This window comes from Ipomoea nil, unplaced genomic scaffold, assembly GCF_001879475.1.
Source record: "Ipomoea nil cultivar Tokyo-kokei standard unplaced genomic scaffold, Asagao_1.1 scaffold1770, whole genome shotgun sequence".
Classification (NCBI taxonomy): domain Eukaryota; kingdom Viridiplantae; phylum Streptophyta; class Magnoliopsida; order Solanales; family Convolvulaceae; genus Ipomoea; species Ipomoea nil.
Window position 1 is genome coordinate 3,593,849 of NW_017618198.1, and position 18,090 is coordinate 3,611,938.

General features: G+C 33.3%; 2 protein-coding genes across 2 annotated transcripts; one reads left to right on the forward strand and one right to left on the reverse strand.

The window, feature by feature from the left end:
• The first annotated feature begins 373 nt into the window (after positions 1–373).
• On the forward strand, positions 374–4,978 carry LOC109192573 (ruBisCO large subunit-binding protein subunit beta, chloroplastic-like). Its single transcript, XM_019343265.1, has 15 exons — positions 374–499; positions 1,262–1,509; positions 1,611–1,736; positions 1,948–2,085; positions 2,193–2,288; positions 2,464–2,706; positions 2,834–3,068; positions 3,157–3,326; positions 3,418–3,495; positions 3,588–3,659; positions 3,759–3,863; positions 3,995–4,087; positions 4,186–4,278; positions 4,587–4,710; positions 4,812–4,978. The coding sequence occupies exons 2-15, from the start codon at positions 1,276–1,278 to the stop codon at positions 4,823–4,825; spliced, it is 1,821 nt and encodes a 606-aa protein (XP_019198810.1). The 5' UTR covers positions 374–499; positions 1,262–1,275; the 3' UTR covers positions 4,826–4,978.
• An 8,578-nt stretch (positions 4,979–13,556) lies between these two features.
• Positions 13,557–14,331, reverse strand: LOC109192348 (dehydration-responsive element-binding protein 3-like). Its single transcript, XM_019342939.1, has one exon. The coding sequence runs from the start codon at positions 14,248–14,250 to the stop codon at positions 13,696–13,698; it is 555 nt and encodes a 184-aa protein (XP_019198484.1). The 5' UTR covers positions 14,251–14,331; the 3' UTR covers positions 13,557–13,695.
• Positions 14,332–18,090: the final 3,759 nt, after the last annotated feature.

Sequence of the window (18,090 nt, forward strand, 5' to 3'; positions counted from 1 at the left end):
TTTTAGTAATAATATAAATGCCTAAATCATATTACAATATCTAATTTCCAATGTTATATATTATTCAATTAAATGATGATACTTTTACACTAATTTTATAGTCAAATAAATATACACTTTTAAATATTAAAATTATTTATAATTTTATTTTTAATTTTATTATTTAAAATATATAATAAAAAAAATTTATCTGTCTATCGCACGGATAATTTACTGAGTATATAATCAATCTTTGAGTAACTGGGCTGGACTAAATTGGACCTGATCCGACCGGAGTAACAGCCCAACTAAGAAACTTGGATGTTGGGCCACAGTTCAAGAGAGTACTGTATCAACTAAACACTGTGGGCCGGGCGTCTTGGAAGTTCTAGAAATTTCTTATCCTACTAACTATTTGTAAGAAGTTGAGCTTCCTTATCTATATTCTGCTATTCCTCTCACTCACTCTACTTTCCAAAGCCCTCAAAGCAACTCATCAAACAATCAATCCCAGGATAAGGTATTCTGTTTTTCTTTTATATTGCAATTGCAATTCTGCCTGGATTTTGAATCTTTCATTTGCTGTATCGTAGATTTTTGCTAATGTTTCAAGCCCAGTTTCTGCGAAGTTCATTGCGATTCATTTTGCTTCAATTTTTAGTTTCATTATGTCTGTTAGGGAATTTGTCTGTTATTCATTGTGAATTGGAACTTCTATGGATATGTGACCATAATCTCGCTACTCAAACTTTAACTCTTTTGGCTCCTTTCTTAGAATTAGAGTAGCGGAGCGGTAGAACTTGATAGAGAATGGAGATAATCAATAGAAAAAGGCGATATATGTTCATGTGCAATATTTGGAGAATGCTACTTCCAGAATGGGTGTGGTTGTAGAATATTGTCAACTGCAGTACTTGTGGATTGACAGTGTTGGGTTTATATTAGGTTTCTTGAAATGATACATGCTAAGTATTCTATAAGATTACAAAGACACAATAAATACATATGAAATGATTCATATCTAATATATTAATAGAGGCTGGGTTAGTGTACGATCTATGCTCTCCAGAAACAGCTTTTTAAGCACTAAATATTACAAACTTAAGGCTTTTGTAGTTTTGTATTTGCTTAGACTAGAGTTTCGTGAATTTCTAGAACTGTACTTTAGAGTAGTAGTTTACATTTTTACCTACCAGCCTTTCCAGCATCATGTGTTTTTATATGTCTCATAAACTATTACAAAAGCGGAACTTTTACAATGCTATGGTTGATGATGTTACAGATTAGTTGTGGAGTATGGCTTCAACGTTCTCGGCCATGTCTTCACTTGGTGCAGTTGTCTCTGCCAGCCAGACGATAGAAAAGAAATCTTTAAAATCTTCTGAAACGTTATCTTCTTTTGCATCATTATCTCCAAATGCATTAGGAGGTAGGAGGAAAAATGTGGTCTTGCGGAAGAGATCTAAGGTTCGGGCTATGGCCAAGGACTTGTACTTCAACACAGATGGTTCTGCTATCAAGAAATTGCAAGTAATCTCCCAAGATAATCTTCCTTTATTTTTTTATACCACATATTGCTTGCTTTCTCTCTTCATCCTTCTCCAAATTGTCACTTTGCCTTTCCATTTCAGGCAGGTGTGAACAAACTTGCAGACCTAGTAGGTGTTACTCTTGGGCCAAAAGGAAGAAATGTTGTTTTGGAGAGCAAGTATGGTTCTCCAAAAATTGTTAACGATGGTGTAACTGTAGCTAGAGAGGTATATGAACCTGGCCTTGAATAAATTTTTAGTCTTCCTATATCATATGGTATTTAAGATTCAGTATGAAATTATATGATATGAAGTAACAAATTATATTGATAAATCCTAATGCACATGATAGATGTTTTGATAGTGTTATGCTACTTGTTTAATGGTATTCAACAAAATATGCATCCAACTTTAATGCAAGCCTGAAATGGAAGTACAGGTTGAATTGGAAGACCCTGTTGAAAATATTGGTGCAAGTTTAGTGAGGCAAGCTGCTTCAAAAACAAATGATTTAGCAGGGGATGGTACAACAACATCTGTTGTTCTGGCACAAGGTCTGATAACTGAAGGAGTTAAGGTTTGTATAATCTAATGCTATTCAGTTTTAGGTTTGGTGATTTCCAAGAAATTTGTTTTTAAATTGTCAACACACCCAATTTTAGCCGTTTTAGCTGGTTACTTCAGGTTGTTGCTGCTGGTGCAAACCCCATTCAGATTACCAGGGGCATTGAGAGAACAACTAAAGCCCTGGTGGATGAGCTCAAGCTAATGTCAAAGGAGGTAAAGCTGAAGATTTTTATGTTCAATTTTTCTAATGTTTATGTTGATGGCCATGGAGTCACTGCCCCTGAAATCTAATAGTATAGTTTCTGCTCAAATTGTATTCTTTCAAATGTTGGTGGTATTCATTCTGTTATTTAAAGTTGTATTGTTTCGTGGTTAATGTAATTTTCAGGTTGAAGACAGTGAACTAGCAGATGTGGCTGCAGTCAGTGCAGGAAACAATTATGAAGTGGGGAACATGATAGCAGAAGCAATGAGTAAAGTCGGCAGGAAAGGAGTGGTGACTCTCGAAGAGGGGAGAGGTTCGGATAATCATCTTTATGTTGTGGAAGGCATGCAGTTTGACCGTGGCTACATCTCCCCTTACTTTGTTACTGACAACGAGAAGATGGTTGCTGAATATGAAAATTGCAAGGTGTTGTCCCATAAGCTCTTCATTTTATTTTAATTTTTTTCCTGGTCTGCCTATTTCTAATAAAAAGCATTTTCCCTATACTTGAAAAATGTGAACATTCTTCATGAACGTGTGATTATCTTGGCAGCTACTTCTGGTTGAGAAGAAAATAACAAATGCAAGGGATCTAGTTAATGTCCTGGAAGAAGCAATTAGGGGAGGATACCCCATTATAGTAATTGCAGAAGACATAGAGCAGGAACCTCTTGCAACTCTAGTTGTTAACAAATTGAGAGGGTCACTAAAAATTGCTGCATTAAAGGCTCCTGGTTTTGGAGATCGCAAAAGCCAATATCTTGATGACATTGCCGTTCTCACCGGAGGTCAGTTTATTATCAAGTACATTGTGTACTACTGTGGTTTGCTAAGTTTTTATTGTGAAGTGGTGCTATCTGCATGTTCTGTCCTCAGGTACTGTAATCCGAGAGGAGGTTGGTTTGTCGCTGGACAAGGCTGGAAGTGAGGTCTTGGGTCATGCTGCTAAAGTGGTGCTGGCCAAGGAGTCGACAACAATTGTTGGTGATGGTAGTACTCAAGAAGTAGTAAACAAACGAGTTGCACAGATTAGAAACCTTGCCGAGGTGTGAATTGTATGAAATAATTTGTTCCTCTCATATGTGGCCATTGCTTGGACTCTTCTGAAATTCAAGTATATTTGGATTGTTCGTACAGGAAGCTGAACAAGATTATGAAAAAGAAAAGCTGAATGAAAGGATTGCAAAACTCTCGGGTGGTGTTGCTGTCATTCAGGTAAACCCTGCTAATATAGGATGATGCTTTTATTGCTTTTAATGTGTCCAATTGTATCTTCTGCTGTGTTGATTTTGGGTTTCCTTTTTAAGGTTGGTGCACAAACTGAAACTGAACTCAAGGAAAAGAAATTAAGAGTAGAGGATGCTCTAAATGCAACAAAGGTATTTGAAATGGAATAACTGCGAATTTAGCTAGTCTTATTAATTTCAGTTAGCACCTGTTAAGTTGATGAGGTAAATCCGAATGTTTGGCAATTGAAGGCAGCAGTAGAGGAAGGGATTGTAGTTGGTGGGGGATGTACCTTGTTGCGTCTTGCAGCTAAAGTTGATGCCATTAAAGAATCTCTTGACAATGATGAACAAAGGGTAAGGCAGTTCGAATATTTAACTGTCTTTTTCATTATTTATGTATATATATATATATATATATATATATATATATATATATATATATATATATATATATATTAGGCAGCTGTATTAACACATGCTTTTAGGTTGGAGCTGACATTGTAAAGAGAGCATTGAGCTACCCTATGAAGTTAATTGCCAAGAATGCTGGAGTAAATGGAAGTGTTGTAATTGAGAAGGTAGATTATAATGAATTCTTCATTCCAGTAATTAGGTAGCCAATATCTTCATTGGAGTGCGAAAATGATTTTGTAACTGGGAATACAATTCTTTTCAGGTCTTATCCCATGATAATCCCAAATATGGTTACAATGCTGCAACTGGTAAATATGAAGATCTAATGGCTGCTGGTATAATTGATCCCACAAAGGCACGTCTCTTGTTCACTTCCTCTTTAAATACATTCAAACACAGTATCTCATCTTATGCATTTGGTATTAGGATATTACTAATTTGAGGGATACATCTACATAGGAATTAATTTGTAGTTCTTGCTCAATATAACATATAAATAATTTTCTTGACTTTGCTACCTTATCACGTATAATAAGTGAAATGCGATGTCACATCTAGTTTTTGGTACAATAATGTGGTTGTGGAGATGGGACTCGACTGCAAGTTTAGCTTACTATTATTCAAGAATGAACAAAAATGAGGTGTATTTTGTTGGATATATAGGTGGTAAGATGTTGCCTGGAGCATGCAGCTTCAGTTGCGAGGACCTTCCTTACATCAGATGCCGTGGTTGTGGAGATTAAGGAGCCAGAACCTGCCGTTGTTGGAAACCCAATGGACAACTCAGGTAATTACAGATGAAACATGAACCATTGGAAAGTGTTTGATTAATCCTGGCTAGACCTCTCCAAATCTGAGCAATTGGTTTTTGCTTTTGATTCCAAACAGGTTACGGGTACTAGGCTAAGCTAGGTGAGAGTTAATAAACTCCGTGAGGGGATTTTGTCAGCAAGGAGATTTGATAGGACTCATTCCATTCCAATATGTAGTCTCAGACGGCTTAAAGTTGTAAGACACTTTTTTTTTTTGGTTAATTAGGATTTGAGTTATTATTACTAATTTTTTTTTTAAAAAATAGAAGTAATCCATTAAAATAAGTGTATTGATGATTTGATGATGAATAGGAGGTTCCTTGTTAACCTTGCATGCGTTGATGTCTCTTGTACAATATGAAATGATTAATGTGATAACTTGTAATGCCTTACCTTCCCTAAATCACATATTAATTGAGTGGGTAGTTGACAGTCACATTCATTTTAATACATAGGGTTGTTTCATGAGCAAGCTTGCTGTCCAATAATAACATTTTTTAATGTACGTGTCAAATTGTCAATCAACTCTTCAATTGTAATTGTCCTTGAGAGTACATGCATTTATTATTTTCCGTTGTGGTAATGTGGCAGTGCAAAAACATTTACAAGTTACAACGTAATAATATAAATAAGGGAAAATGATTAAATAGACTTTTGAATTTTACTTCAAAAATTAATTAGGTCTTCAATTTTTTTGAAGTTGCAATTAAATATATAAATATGTCAATTTAGTCCATCAAAACCTAATTACTTGTTAGTAACTTGTAATATCAGGTCACTAAAATTCTAGCGGTTGTCGGATAATAAAAATGAATAATTGAGACCAAGGTGTTGTCGGAGAAGGCATGACCATCTCTAGCGACGTAAATTAACTTGTAACAAAATTTATCAATTTATAAGTATTTATGGAAGTGGCATCAATGCATGAGTATGTATAGATATGAATGGTAATGACATGTTTTGAATTTTGATGTCATATCTACATACCAGATAAAATTTGATACAAATATGGCAAAAATTTGTGTGAGGCAGTTTCATAGATCCTTGTCCATGAGATATGTCGAGTCAAGATGAAAATGTAATACTTATATTTAAAAATATAATACTAACCGAACTTTTGAAGAAACAAATATTTTATTCCTGATTAATATTATATTTTCATCTTAACTTGACCCATGTTACAGATAAAATTCATGAGACGGTCTCATGAGAGACATTCTATAAATAATATTGATTAAAATAAAATAAATAAAAGAAGATCGTATCTGGGGAAACACAAATCTTTATCATTAATAGTCTCTGTAATATGGTGGCCAATGGTGTATTATCTTCAAATATTGACTATATATAGTTCATTGGCTGATTTATTTTCACCAATGAATTTGGAGTTCATAATCAATGCCCACAAATACATTATTATTGTCTATTGACCTAACAACCAGCCAGGTCTTGCCTATATATACACCCTAATTAACTTCCTAACCACCACTTGTTAACAAAATAGTTGCCATGGCATAATTCTACTTCTCAACCAACTCAAAATAAGTTTATAAGTTTTGTTTTGCTAGCATCCGTAAGATGCAAGGTTCAAATCATACCAATGATTAAAAAAGAAAGGTATGTATTTGACCAGTTAAGATATATATCACAATTTACCTTCTCTACTAGTATCTAGGGCAGAAGTAGTGAGAGACTCTTAAGTTTGAGATTCAAACTTAATAATTAAGAACACTTTTAATTCAATTAATTCCGATTAAATATAGTTAACTCATTCCAATCAAATCTTGTTGATATTTTATAGTCCCATTCACCTTCAAGTCAACATTACAAGTTTTGACGAGATAATGAGATATTCATTAATCTAATTTCTTTTATCAAAATGATGATACTTAGAATCTTTTTAACAATTTATATAATATTACAAATTAGTTCTTTATCAAAAGTATGATTTTATACAAGTTGAGGTTAATACTTTACAAGTAATAAATGGTATTAAGGATATTTTTCAGTTTGATTTTTGCAAATCACATTGCTTGATGGCTAGGAAAACCATTTTCATGTATATATGATTGTAGGGCTCCCCTATTTTTATATGATACTTTGAATTGTGATCTGATTCATTAATGGATCTCTTTTTATTCCAAAAAGTTCAATAATACCAATAAAAAATATTAAGTTTAATCAAAATTTAATAATAATACAAATATCACCATCAAATTCTAAACTTCAATTCTTACTAATACAAATGACCTAAATATCAATTTATTTGTATGTAGTATTAGTCTCTGCATCTTGCAAGATATCAATATCAATATACACTATGTTTTTTTTATTTTTTTTTTAATTTTATAAATCTATTCACTCATGTGAATCGACATTCAATTATGTATTTACTACACAATCAATTACAAATTTACAACTATTGTCAAACTTAGTAATATGGTGAGAAACAATACGTATAATCTTCCAACTACCATGACAACTTATTATAGCTTGCAAAAGTTTGAGAATTCTATATATATCTACTATTCCAACCTAATTAAGAAATCATACCACGTGCAAATTCTCCTTGAGACTTCCTATTGCTAATTTAGTAATGATGATTAGTTGAGTGATAAAACAAATTTATTTTGTTGACATGCCATGGGAGAATGCATAATAATGAAGAATATATCATTTTGGAGAAAATTAACTTACAACGTCAATCGATATTAGTATTGATAGTATCAATCAACTCTTTTTTTTTTCAACTTCTAATTATTAAGAGTAATACTAATATAAAATCTGATCTTGTCCATTCCAATACCTGGCTTAGCTTATCTGCTGTACAAGTAATTAAAACTCATCATGCCTGCATGGGTAGCTCAACTGGTCATAAAGGTGAAATTTTGGAAGAATGACCAAGGATTGAGTCTCACCAGTGGCAGTGTGGGAGGAACCTCTCAAAGTGAGAGGGGCTCCTTGTGCGCAGTGAGCACCGGTCTAGTCTTTATGATTCATGTTCAGTTGATTTACATCCTCCCAAATGCTCTGTCGGGCCGGGGTGTGGGGGGCCCTTAGGGTTGGGGTTCAACCTTTTGGAATGAATTAAAACTCATCAGGGCCATGCCACACATAATAGGTAGCATTTAATGCCAAGTAAGGGGTTTTATGACCATTAAAAATGTGGTGTTTATTAAATGCCTCTTAATGAATTAATTAATTGAATTGAATCAGTTGGGAAACAATATGTTTCCAACCAACCAGATGGGATTTAAACCCGGGACCTTGGGTTTGATATTAATTGGATCTCAACACTGTATTATGTTTACTTCTCGGTAGTCAAATACGCTTAACTATATATTTTTTTGGTTATTTGGTTATCATATATATCTTTCTTAAAATCAATTTTCAATAAATAGGTGCACATTTATTAATCATTTAATCACATCCCTCTATGATAAGTCACTGCACCACGGTTCGATGGTAAGATGCTGAACTCAACCCTCCAAGCCGCAGTCTCAATATACTTTTATACTTTCTTCATACATCCACACTTTCGACTTGCAATGAGTTGACTTTTCAAAACTCATTCGATCCCCTTATTATAGAGTCAGTAGCATTCAAAAAAAAATATATATAAAATAATAAAAATATTCAAATACAAAAACTAAATTGTTATTTTTTTTTTCAAATTAACTTACTAGAACTAAAATTAGTAAAAAGTTAACGTGAGTTATACAAAGATTTTTAGAATTAACTATATATTAATACTTATTTTACTATTAAATAAATAAATAAAATGGTAGTATATTTTTACATGTATCATTCAGGCATGAAAAAAAATAAGATTTGCACACAAATAGGTAGCACCAAGATTATCACACTAGATTCGAGGTGGTTTTAGTAAGTGATACCAAGTTCTCGAAGGAGAGCAATTAACCATGTTACCTTAGTTGAGACATCATCTATTGCTTTGTATTTTGCTCCGTTGATTAGGATCTAGTCACCGCCTTTCGCTTGCAACACGCCCAATATTAAATTTTTACCAATGAATACAACAAAACACTAGTTGACTTTCGGTCATAAAGACACCCCGCCCAATCAAAATCCAAAAAAGCATAGATACCATCAGACTAAGATTTTGTAAAATGTAAACCATAGTTTAGATTACCTTTGACATACCTTAGAACATGCTTTAGAGCAACCTAATGCTTTATTAGTGTTTGGAGAATGCTTGAGCTGGCAGAGTTTGTCGATTGCAATGGAGATATTTGGATGAGTAATGGTTAGATACTAAAGTGTTCCAACTAGACTGTGGTATTGTGTTGGATTTTCATATAGTTGAGATGAGGTTGCTGCACTTAGCTTGTTGTTGACTAGAATTGGAGTTGAGATTGATTTGCAATTTTACATTCCTGACCTTTTGAGTATTTCAATCATGTACCTTCCCAGTGATATAAGAGAATTGGTCAGGGTAGGAGCATGTAATATTTTGTAGTTGAAGGGGACACGAGCGAGGGAGAAGATTAGAAGTAGTTCCAATACTAGAAATATTCAAACCTATATCATTACCAACTCGAAGAGTGTCATTCTCTGTGTACTCTTCAACATGTTATAATGAAGAGAAATTCAGAGTGGCATCGGTGTTTGGGACCAAGTTTTGAGAGAATGGTGCAGTGGCTAGATCATTTGCTTAGGTCGTTTCACTTGAGGCTAGGATCGGGGGCTCCTGAATATCTCATATAACATTGTAGGGCAGTATGACCAAAGTTGTTGTAGATTTGACACTTTTGAACTTAGCCACGATTACGTCCAAGACCTTGTCCTCCTCTATTACCACGACTACAACCACATAGTTGATTAGCAGCGCGTTTTAGTTGTGAGGCATTGGATGGTCCACGTTAAGCAACAATTGCTCCTGTTGGCTCCGGGGGATCGGAGCGATCAAAGAGATGTCATCAGCGTAGATGAACTGATGTGCGGTGAGATAGTCGTTTAGTTGATCATTCGTCACAGATTCCTTAGTGGTCAGGGAGGAGACCATCGCGCATCACTTAGGGTGGAGGCCTTTGAACTGATAGAGATTCTGTTCATCCAAACCAATTGGTCAGTCGACTTCTACAAGTAGTCTAATTACAACCTTGGCTTTGCCAATATGCTCACTTGTAGTGGAATCCCCTTAGCGCAATGACTATAGCTAACTAAGGAGACTTAGAGATTGTACCCAAGATGAGAATCAAATGCAGCTTCAATAGTTTGCCATAGGGCTCGGGACGTGGCATGTCCTACTGCAACATACATAACTTCATCAGACAGAGACGAGATGGGCGTGGACAAAATAGAAGAATCTTGACGGACTTAATTTTTGGTTGCATATATAATTAATTGGCTACAATAGAGCACCAATCTGGAGCCTGAATAAACAAAGCCGGACACACTAATGTGTCGTTAACATATCCACTAAAATTTTGACTACGGAGAAAGGGAACAAGTTGAGTCTTCTAGAATAGACAGTTTGAAGAAGTAAGCTTACTGGATATAAAGTGATGAGTTGTTTGTAAGGTATTTATTGTGGCTGGGATTGGAGAGCCAATATCTGAGATGATGCGAGGGGAGGAGGCAGTGGTGGCGGCTTTGCTAATCGGCGGTGCTAGCAGGGTTGGCAGTCATGGATTGTTTGGTTGATCTACAGATACCAGATGAGAACAATAGTTCTGAGAAGAATTTTATATTGACCAATCCAATTTACAAAATACAAAAAAATATGCATTTATAAGAGTACAATGATTAGTTGTAGTTAAATTAAAAATGATAAAAGATAGATTTGCAATAATATGGAATCCTAATAATCCCTACTTATTTCTTAGGACATTAATATATAACTTTTAGTATTTTATGGTTTTTACCTTATGAGCATAACTATATAAAATAATAAATGTGAAATCTTTAGTTGAGACAACACAACCTATAATTTAATTGGTATAAGATAAAAGCATTTGGATTGATATTGAAATCGAAAATTTTCAAGGAATTCTCTAGATAATAGATATAAAGATAACTTTATAGAATGGCACAAGTTCAATAATGCACAAACTTTTCAAATATTTAAGAAAAAATCTCATATATATGTTCGATTTTTTTTTTTTTTTTTTTTTTTATAATTTGTGTAAAACAATTCATTAAGAAAATGTAAATTTTGATAAGAAAATTTGCAAGGAAATTTTACAAATAATTTCCTAGCATGTTCACTAGCGGTCCGAGCAAATTTCCCTTGCCCTTTGACCTAGGTTATAAGTAAGTACAATTTTATTATAAGCATCACATGCTACGAAATATCTCATTCAATTTTGGTAAATTAAGGCATGTGAAAGTATCAATACATTTTAAAATCTTCTACTCTTTAAATTAAAGCACTTTTCTTCTATGTTTTATCAAACATCAATACCTAAAAGTTTCTCATGAATTATATCAGATATACACACTTTATTTTTTTGAGATATGATGAATCTGATGGATTTACTTTATTCAATTATATGTTTTTATAATTTATGCTATCAATGACCATACCCTTAACCTAGTGGTTGATTGAGTTGTGATGTGTTGAATTTTATGTCAAGACTTTCAACTATAACAAGAACTATATATATATATATATATATATATATATATATATATATATATATATAGAGAGAGAGAGAGAGAGAGAGAGAGAGAGAGATCAAATACGGATGAGATGTCCAGATGAAACATGTGAGTGAATGATAGTCATTGGATCTTGCCAAAATTAACTGTTTAGATTGAACACTGATTAAAAGAAATGCGGTGGCATTTTGATAATTTTGCGCATTGTTGAAACTTAAGGTACGTATTTTCAGTGCTTAAAGTGCGTCATTTTAACACTTGAGGTGCGTCAGTTCTACACTTGAGAACTTAAGGTGCGTTATTGTTGAAACTTAAGGTGCGTCTTTTCAAAACTTAAGATGTGTCCTTTTAACACTTAAGGTGCACCTTTTTAACAATTTAAGGTGCGTCAGTTACACAATTAAGGTGCGTCAGTTACACACTTAAGGTGCACCATTTTAACACTTAAGTTGCGTCTTTGTAACACTTAAGGTGCGCCATTTTTAATGCTGAAGGTGCGTCATTTCAACACTTAAGATCAGATGCATCATTTTAATACTTAAGCGGCGTCATTCTAACACTTAAGGTGCAACATTTTTACACTTAGCTTCTGCCTTCCAAGACGCGCATTTTTTTTTTTTTTTATAAATTTTCATTGATTTGAGTAGTTGATCTAGATTTGATCAACGGGACAAATCTCACCGCATGTTCCACCTGGGAGATTCTTTGCACCAGATCCCATCTATATATATATATATATATATATATATATATATATATATATATATATATATATATTTATATATATATATATATATATATATATATTTATATATATATATATATATATATATATATATAGAGAGAGAGAGAGAGAGAGAGAGAGTGGCATCTCATGACAATAGTCGTGTATGTAGAAACTGCGAATTGATTTTAACCGTTGATATGGAGAAGATCAATAACTATAAAGCAAGAAAATCTGGAAAAATCGTGATGATATTTTGATACATATTTTAAACATTGAAGTGTTGACAATTGTAGAATAAGACTTCAAACTTTTAATTCTTGAGTCACTAAAGCACATTTTGTGATTCACCTTCTCCATAAATTTTAAAAATAATTAAAAGTGAAACAGTAAAAACTCTCGAGATTGAGATTCAACATTTTTAATATACATTTTTCCAAAAAAACAAACATTTTTAATATACATGTGAGTTAGGTAGGGAATAGAGACATCAAAATTAAGCATGATAGGCATCGTACATAAGGATCCAAGAAAAGATGTCAGTTGTGGAATAAGAGAGGGAAACAAAAAAAACAAAAATATCTAACTACCACTTCTCTGGCAATATATATGACTACACTAATTAAGGAGTAATCATAAAGTTCAATGAGAGCGACATTTTATGAAATAATTATTGTTTAGGCTTTTTTTTTTTTTTTTTTTTTTTTTTTTTTTTTTTTTGAATACTATTGACTCCGGTACAATGTAGTATCTATTTATATATACTTTCTTAACTTTTTGAAACACAGAGTTAGTATTGCCCCCAATAATAAGTATACGTAGCATTAATATATGCATATTCATTGAATTGAAATTGAATTAAAATTTAAAATCCCATTAATTACATTGTATATTATCACTATCAAGTGTGTGTGTGTATATACACACACACACATATCAACCACGTACCCCTATACAAATCTTGGTTAGTTGTCCATCACAATTCTAGAGGCTATTATAGTGACTGTGATTCATCGAAGTTAGAAAATAATTGGTAATTAGAAATTGAAAATTGATAAATAATGATATTTTTTTGTCTCATTTTACAGGTTGGATTTAGTTCATAATATTTAATTTAAATTATTTGTAATTTATTTTTTATAATATTTAATTTAGAGTTACTATATACTGTAAAATTGATACATTTTAAAACTAAAACAAAGAAAGAAGAGTTAGTTTGGCTGCTAATAAATACAGAGTAATAAATATGACAGATAAAATAAATTTAAATAAGTAATTATATAATAAAATGAGTAATGAGTATCTATTGTGCACAATACGTTTTTTTATTGGGTAAATTTATGTGTACTACTTGGATTATATACCGAATACTATTAACACTTGTTTTATAATGCACAGAGCAATCAAATTTATCATGCATAGTTGTGCTTTGGTTGACACATACCTTAGAAAAAAACCAAAGATTTAAAATGCATGAAATGATGATTATGCAATTAAGTTCATATTATATTTATGCACAACTTTAATGCTACTAATTAAAATAAAATGGATTATTAAATCAAAATATTAATTCCAAAAAAAAAAAAAAAACTAACAATCCTTTTTTTTTTTTTTAGCAAGAATCCCATTTCAGAATCACACTTTCCCCATCTGCTACTTGATCAACAAAATACCCACAAAATTCATCATGCAACACCCACGACTCGGCCGAGTCGACCAGCTTCAACTCGGGCCTTGACTCGAAGCTTCCGTCGAGTGTAGGAAGCTCAATTATCGCCGCCAGCTCCTCCTCCTCCTCCTCCGACGTACAGACGACATTATCGGAGTTGAGGTCCTCCATGGCGGCGGCTTTAGCAGCGGCGGCTTGGACGTCTCTGGGGTGGAGCGAAGCGGGGCGAGGGAGGCAGTCGGTGAGGTGCGGGAAGTTGAGTGTGGCGGAGGCGCCCTTGATGCTGAGGGCGGCGACGTCGTGAGCACGCGCCGCCATTTCTGGGGTGGAGTAAGTGCCGAGCCATATGCGAGACTTCTTGCGCGGCTCGCGTATCTCCGACACCCATTTCCCCCAGCTCCGCATACGCACGCCTCTATACGTCGTCACCGGTGGCCGCCGCTGATCTCTAGGCCTCTTAGAGGGAAGTGCACGGCGGCTACCTTCATCTTCTGCCATTGATAGATTGGGACGGAACAAAAGCCAAAAGGAGAAGAGATCGAAATGGACAAAAAGGAAAATTACCGTTACGTTGAAGAAAGAGCAACAACGAGAGGCTTCTTATAGAAGGCCGGGGAAGGACCTTCATCAACACGCAACACTTTTTTTTTTTTTTTTTTTTTTTTTCACCTTTCAATAAAGAAAACTAATATGTAATTTTCAAACATCTTTCCTAATATTTCTCCAAATCATTATTCCAAAAGGTTGAACCCCAACCCTAAGGCCCCCCACACCCTGGCCCGACAGAGCATTTTGGGAGGATGTAAATCATGGTGACTCAACTGAACATGAACCATAGAGGCTAGACCGGTGCTCACTGCACACAAGGAGCCCCCTCACTTTGAGAGGTTGCTCCCACACTGTCGCTGGTGAGACTCGATCCCTGGTCATTTATTTCTTCAAATCATTACGCTTGGCAAGGTGGACACGGTTCTATGTTCAGAATTACTGAACAATATGTACATAATTATAAAAGTATGTATTCATAATTTTTTTAACTTCATATTCATAATTACTGAACTCTATATTCACAATTACAAAACTCTATGTTTATAATTACTGAACTATATGTTCATAATTATAAAACTATATATTCATAATTTTTGAACTTCATATTCACAATTATTGAATCTCTATATTCATAATTACAAAATTATATGTTCATAATTATGTTCACAACTCTATGTTCATAATTATAGAACTATATATTCATAATTTTTGAACTATATATTCATAATTATAAATAGTTTTGAAACCGTGTCCATCTTGCAAGGTGGACACAATTCCACAGCATAATTTTCTACTATTGTAAACTATTTTAATTGAACGATAATATTACATGTTACTAAGTTATATTTCTTAAATGGTTAAATGACAATTGAAAAGAATTAAGAAAGGACAAACAAATAAAAGTCAGTTTTGGTCGCATTTTTTCAGAGAGGCGACCAGTTTTGGTCGCCTTCTCCGGGAAGGTGAAAGAAATTGGTCACCTTTCTCCAGAGAGGTAACCAGAAATGATCGCGGGAGAATGCGGCGATTGATTTTTTATTTTTTATTTTTTTTTGGAATAAGGGTTAAATAGGCCATTGAACTGCACACCAAGTTGCAATTTGGTCATCGAATTCAAAAAAAGTGTAATTGCATCTCTGAACTACACAAATTCCTGCAATTAGGTCTAAAATGACCTGTTTACCTAATACTTTGCTGACGTGGAGGTTGTGGATTTTAAAAATAATTTTAAACAAAAAATTAATTAAAAAAAATCCAGAACGACCGGAGACGAAGACCACATGGCTGGAGACGATTTCGTCTCCGGTCGTTCTATTTTTTTTTAATTAATTTTTTTGTTTAAAATTATTTTAAAATTTATTTTTAAAATTCGCAACCTACATGGCAAGTAAACATGTCATTTTAGACTTAATTGCATAAATTTGTGTAGTTCAGGGACCTAATTGCATCTTTTTTAAATTTGATGGCCTAATTGTAGTTTGATGTGCAGTTCAATGGTCTATTTGACCCTTATTCATTTTTTTAAAATAAAAAATGGCACTCGAACCCTCGTGACATGTTATCACAAGTCACTAATCGATTTTTTGGACTTCATTGCACTAAAATAAAATGTTAATGAGTTTAATTGTAACTTTAAAAAGTTTAGGCACCTAATTGACTTTTCAGGTAAAGTTCGAGAGATTATTTGACCATTTTCTCTAATAATAATAATAATAATAATAATAATAATAATAATAATAATAATTTTGTTCTTACACTTAATTTAAAATTATTTATTATTTATTTCCCAGTTTGGATCCAAAACCACATAGTTCCGAACAAGAATCGGTTGTTTCAGTTTCTATATTTAGAAACTGGAACTAAAACCTTATATGCGATTTTGATTTCAATTCAGCTTCTATAGTATTCCGCTCAATTCGAAATAAGCCATAATTATCTCTCTAGATAATAATATTAAATGCCACATGCAAATTAAAAATACATACATATGTATTTATAGAGGATTTATGGAGTTTAAACCGTATAAATGAAGTATGTGGTAGCAAATATAATTGTGCTTGTGATGAATTTGAAAGAAACTAAGTAATTACATTTATTAAAAAAGGTAGAAGGCGATGGATCCAAATTAGAAACTCCGGTGGCAGGGGGTCCCATCTCGTGATCATTATTACTGCACTGCGTATAGTTTAATGTATAAAACCAGACTGAAATTATGAAACAACCGCTATTCTCTTCTCATTAATAAACATACCGCAATCTAACATCTTTGCGTTTAGCTTTTTTTTTTTTTTTTTTTTTTTTTTTTTTAGTAGATGGGAGAAATCTATCATCATTATTCTAGGATTTACACGGATTAAAAATCATGCTTTTTTATTCTAGCCAATAAAAATTCATAAGGAGACAAACAAATCTAAGATACCTATAAGTGTTTTCAATTTATGTTTTAAATACAATCATATTCTTCTCCCAAAAGGTTGAATCCTCAACCTTAACGCCCCCCACACCTCGGTCCGACAGAGCATTTAGGATCGAAGAATGTAAATTATGATGACTCAATAACTCAGTAGATATGACCAAATACCGGTACGCACAGAGGATTTGTCCACCTTGAAATACAATCATATTCTAAAACATCTCCTAATTTTGTATCAATATTCCAATTAAAAATTTATTATACTTGTAATTACACTCAACAAATGATAAGTAGTTTGTGTATCATTAGGAAAATAGGAAGTAACACTCTTGCCACATATCTGGTTTTATTGGAAGAAGTGAATATAAAGTGCAACTCGCATTTTTTTTTCTAAACCAATAAAAACATGCCACATTAACAAGGATTTAAAAAAAATAAAGTGAAAATAAATGTAATATTACTCACTTCATCGTTTGCCAATCACTATTGTGTGGACTATACTATCAACAATGTACATTCAGTACACAAATAATGTAGGAAGCTAAAACGACACTTTAATCATATGTCTATTCGGTTTATTTCTAGATCGGTGAATAAGGCTGCACTTGTGTTAGCAAAGACAGCCCGTTCTCAAACTAGTCACTTTGATTGGCCTTTTACTATTTCAAATTGTATTGAACATTTATTTTAATGAAATTATGGTATTAGTTTTCAAAAAAAAAAATTAATATATATTTTTTTATGGTCTACACATCACTATGTAAACCATAATTCACATAATAATTTGCCATAGTTTGCAGCGGTGGCAGAATGCGTATAAAAAATTGAAATATATCTTGGCCCAAAATGTATTTGAAATAATAAAGGGCCTAATATGTCTAGCAAAGCCCAATTAGTTATGGGAAGCCCAAAGTCAATACGCTTTCATCCAACATGATTTTGGCCCAAAAAGTATTAGTATGGAGTAAGTGAATACAAGTTTTGTGTAATTGGAAAATTATGCTGTGGCAAGGTGGACATGTTCTCATAATTATGAATATAGATTTCACAAATTATGAACATAGAGTTCTGTAATTGTAAATATAGAGTTCAATAATTGTAAATATGAAATTCAAAAATTATGAACATAGAGTTTTATAATTATCAACATAGAGTTCAGTAATTATGAATATAGAACCGTGTCCACATAGAGTTTGGAAAGTTTGGGAACAATGATCCGGGATTGAGTCTCATCAGCGGCAGTGTGGGAGCAACTTCTCAAAGTGAGAGGGCTCCTTGTACGTAGTAAGCAAAGATCTAGAGTCTGTGTTTAGCTAAGTTAGAATGATTTACATGATTTCTATTGGGCCGGAGCGTGAGGAACCCTTGAGATTGGA

What these genes read in the sequence shown, in the direction of transcription:
- LOC109192573 (XM_019343265.1), top strand. Translation starts at nt 1,276, where the DNA reads ATGGCTTCAACGTTCTCGGCCATGTCTTCACTTGGTGCAGTTGTCTCT. An exon ending in CTGAATATGAAAATTGCAAG is followed by an intron (nt 2,707 to 2,833) that starts GTGTTGTCCCAT and finishes TTATCTTGGCAG; the next exon opens with CTACTTCTGGTTGAGAAGAA. An exon ending in AGATTAGAAACCTTGCCGAG is followed by an intron (nt 3,327 to 3,417) that starts GTGTGAATTGTA and finishes TTGTTCGTACAG; the next exon opens with GAAGCTGAACAAGATTATGA.
- LOC109192348 (XM_019342939.1), bottom strand. Translation starts at nt 14,250, where the DNA reads ATGGCAGAAGATGAAGGTAGCCGCCGTGCACTTCCCTCTAAGAGGCCT.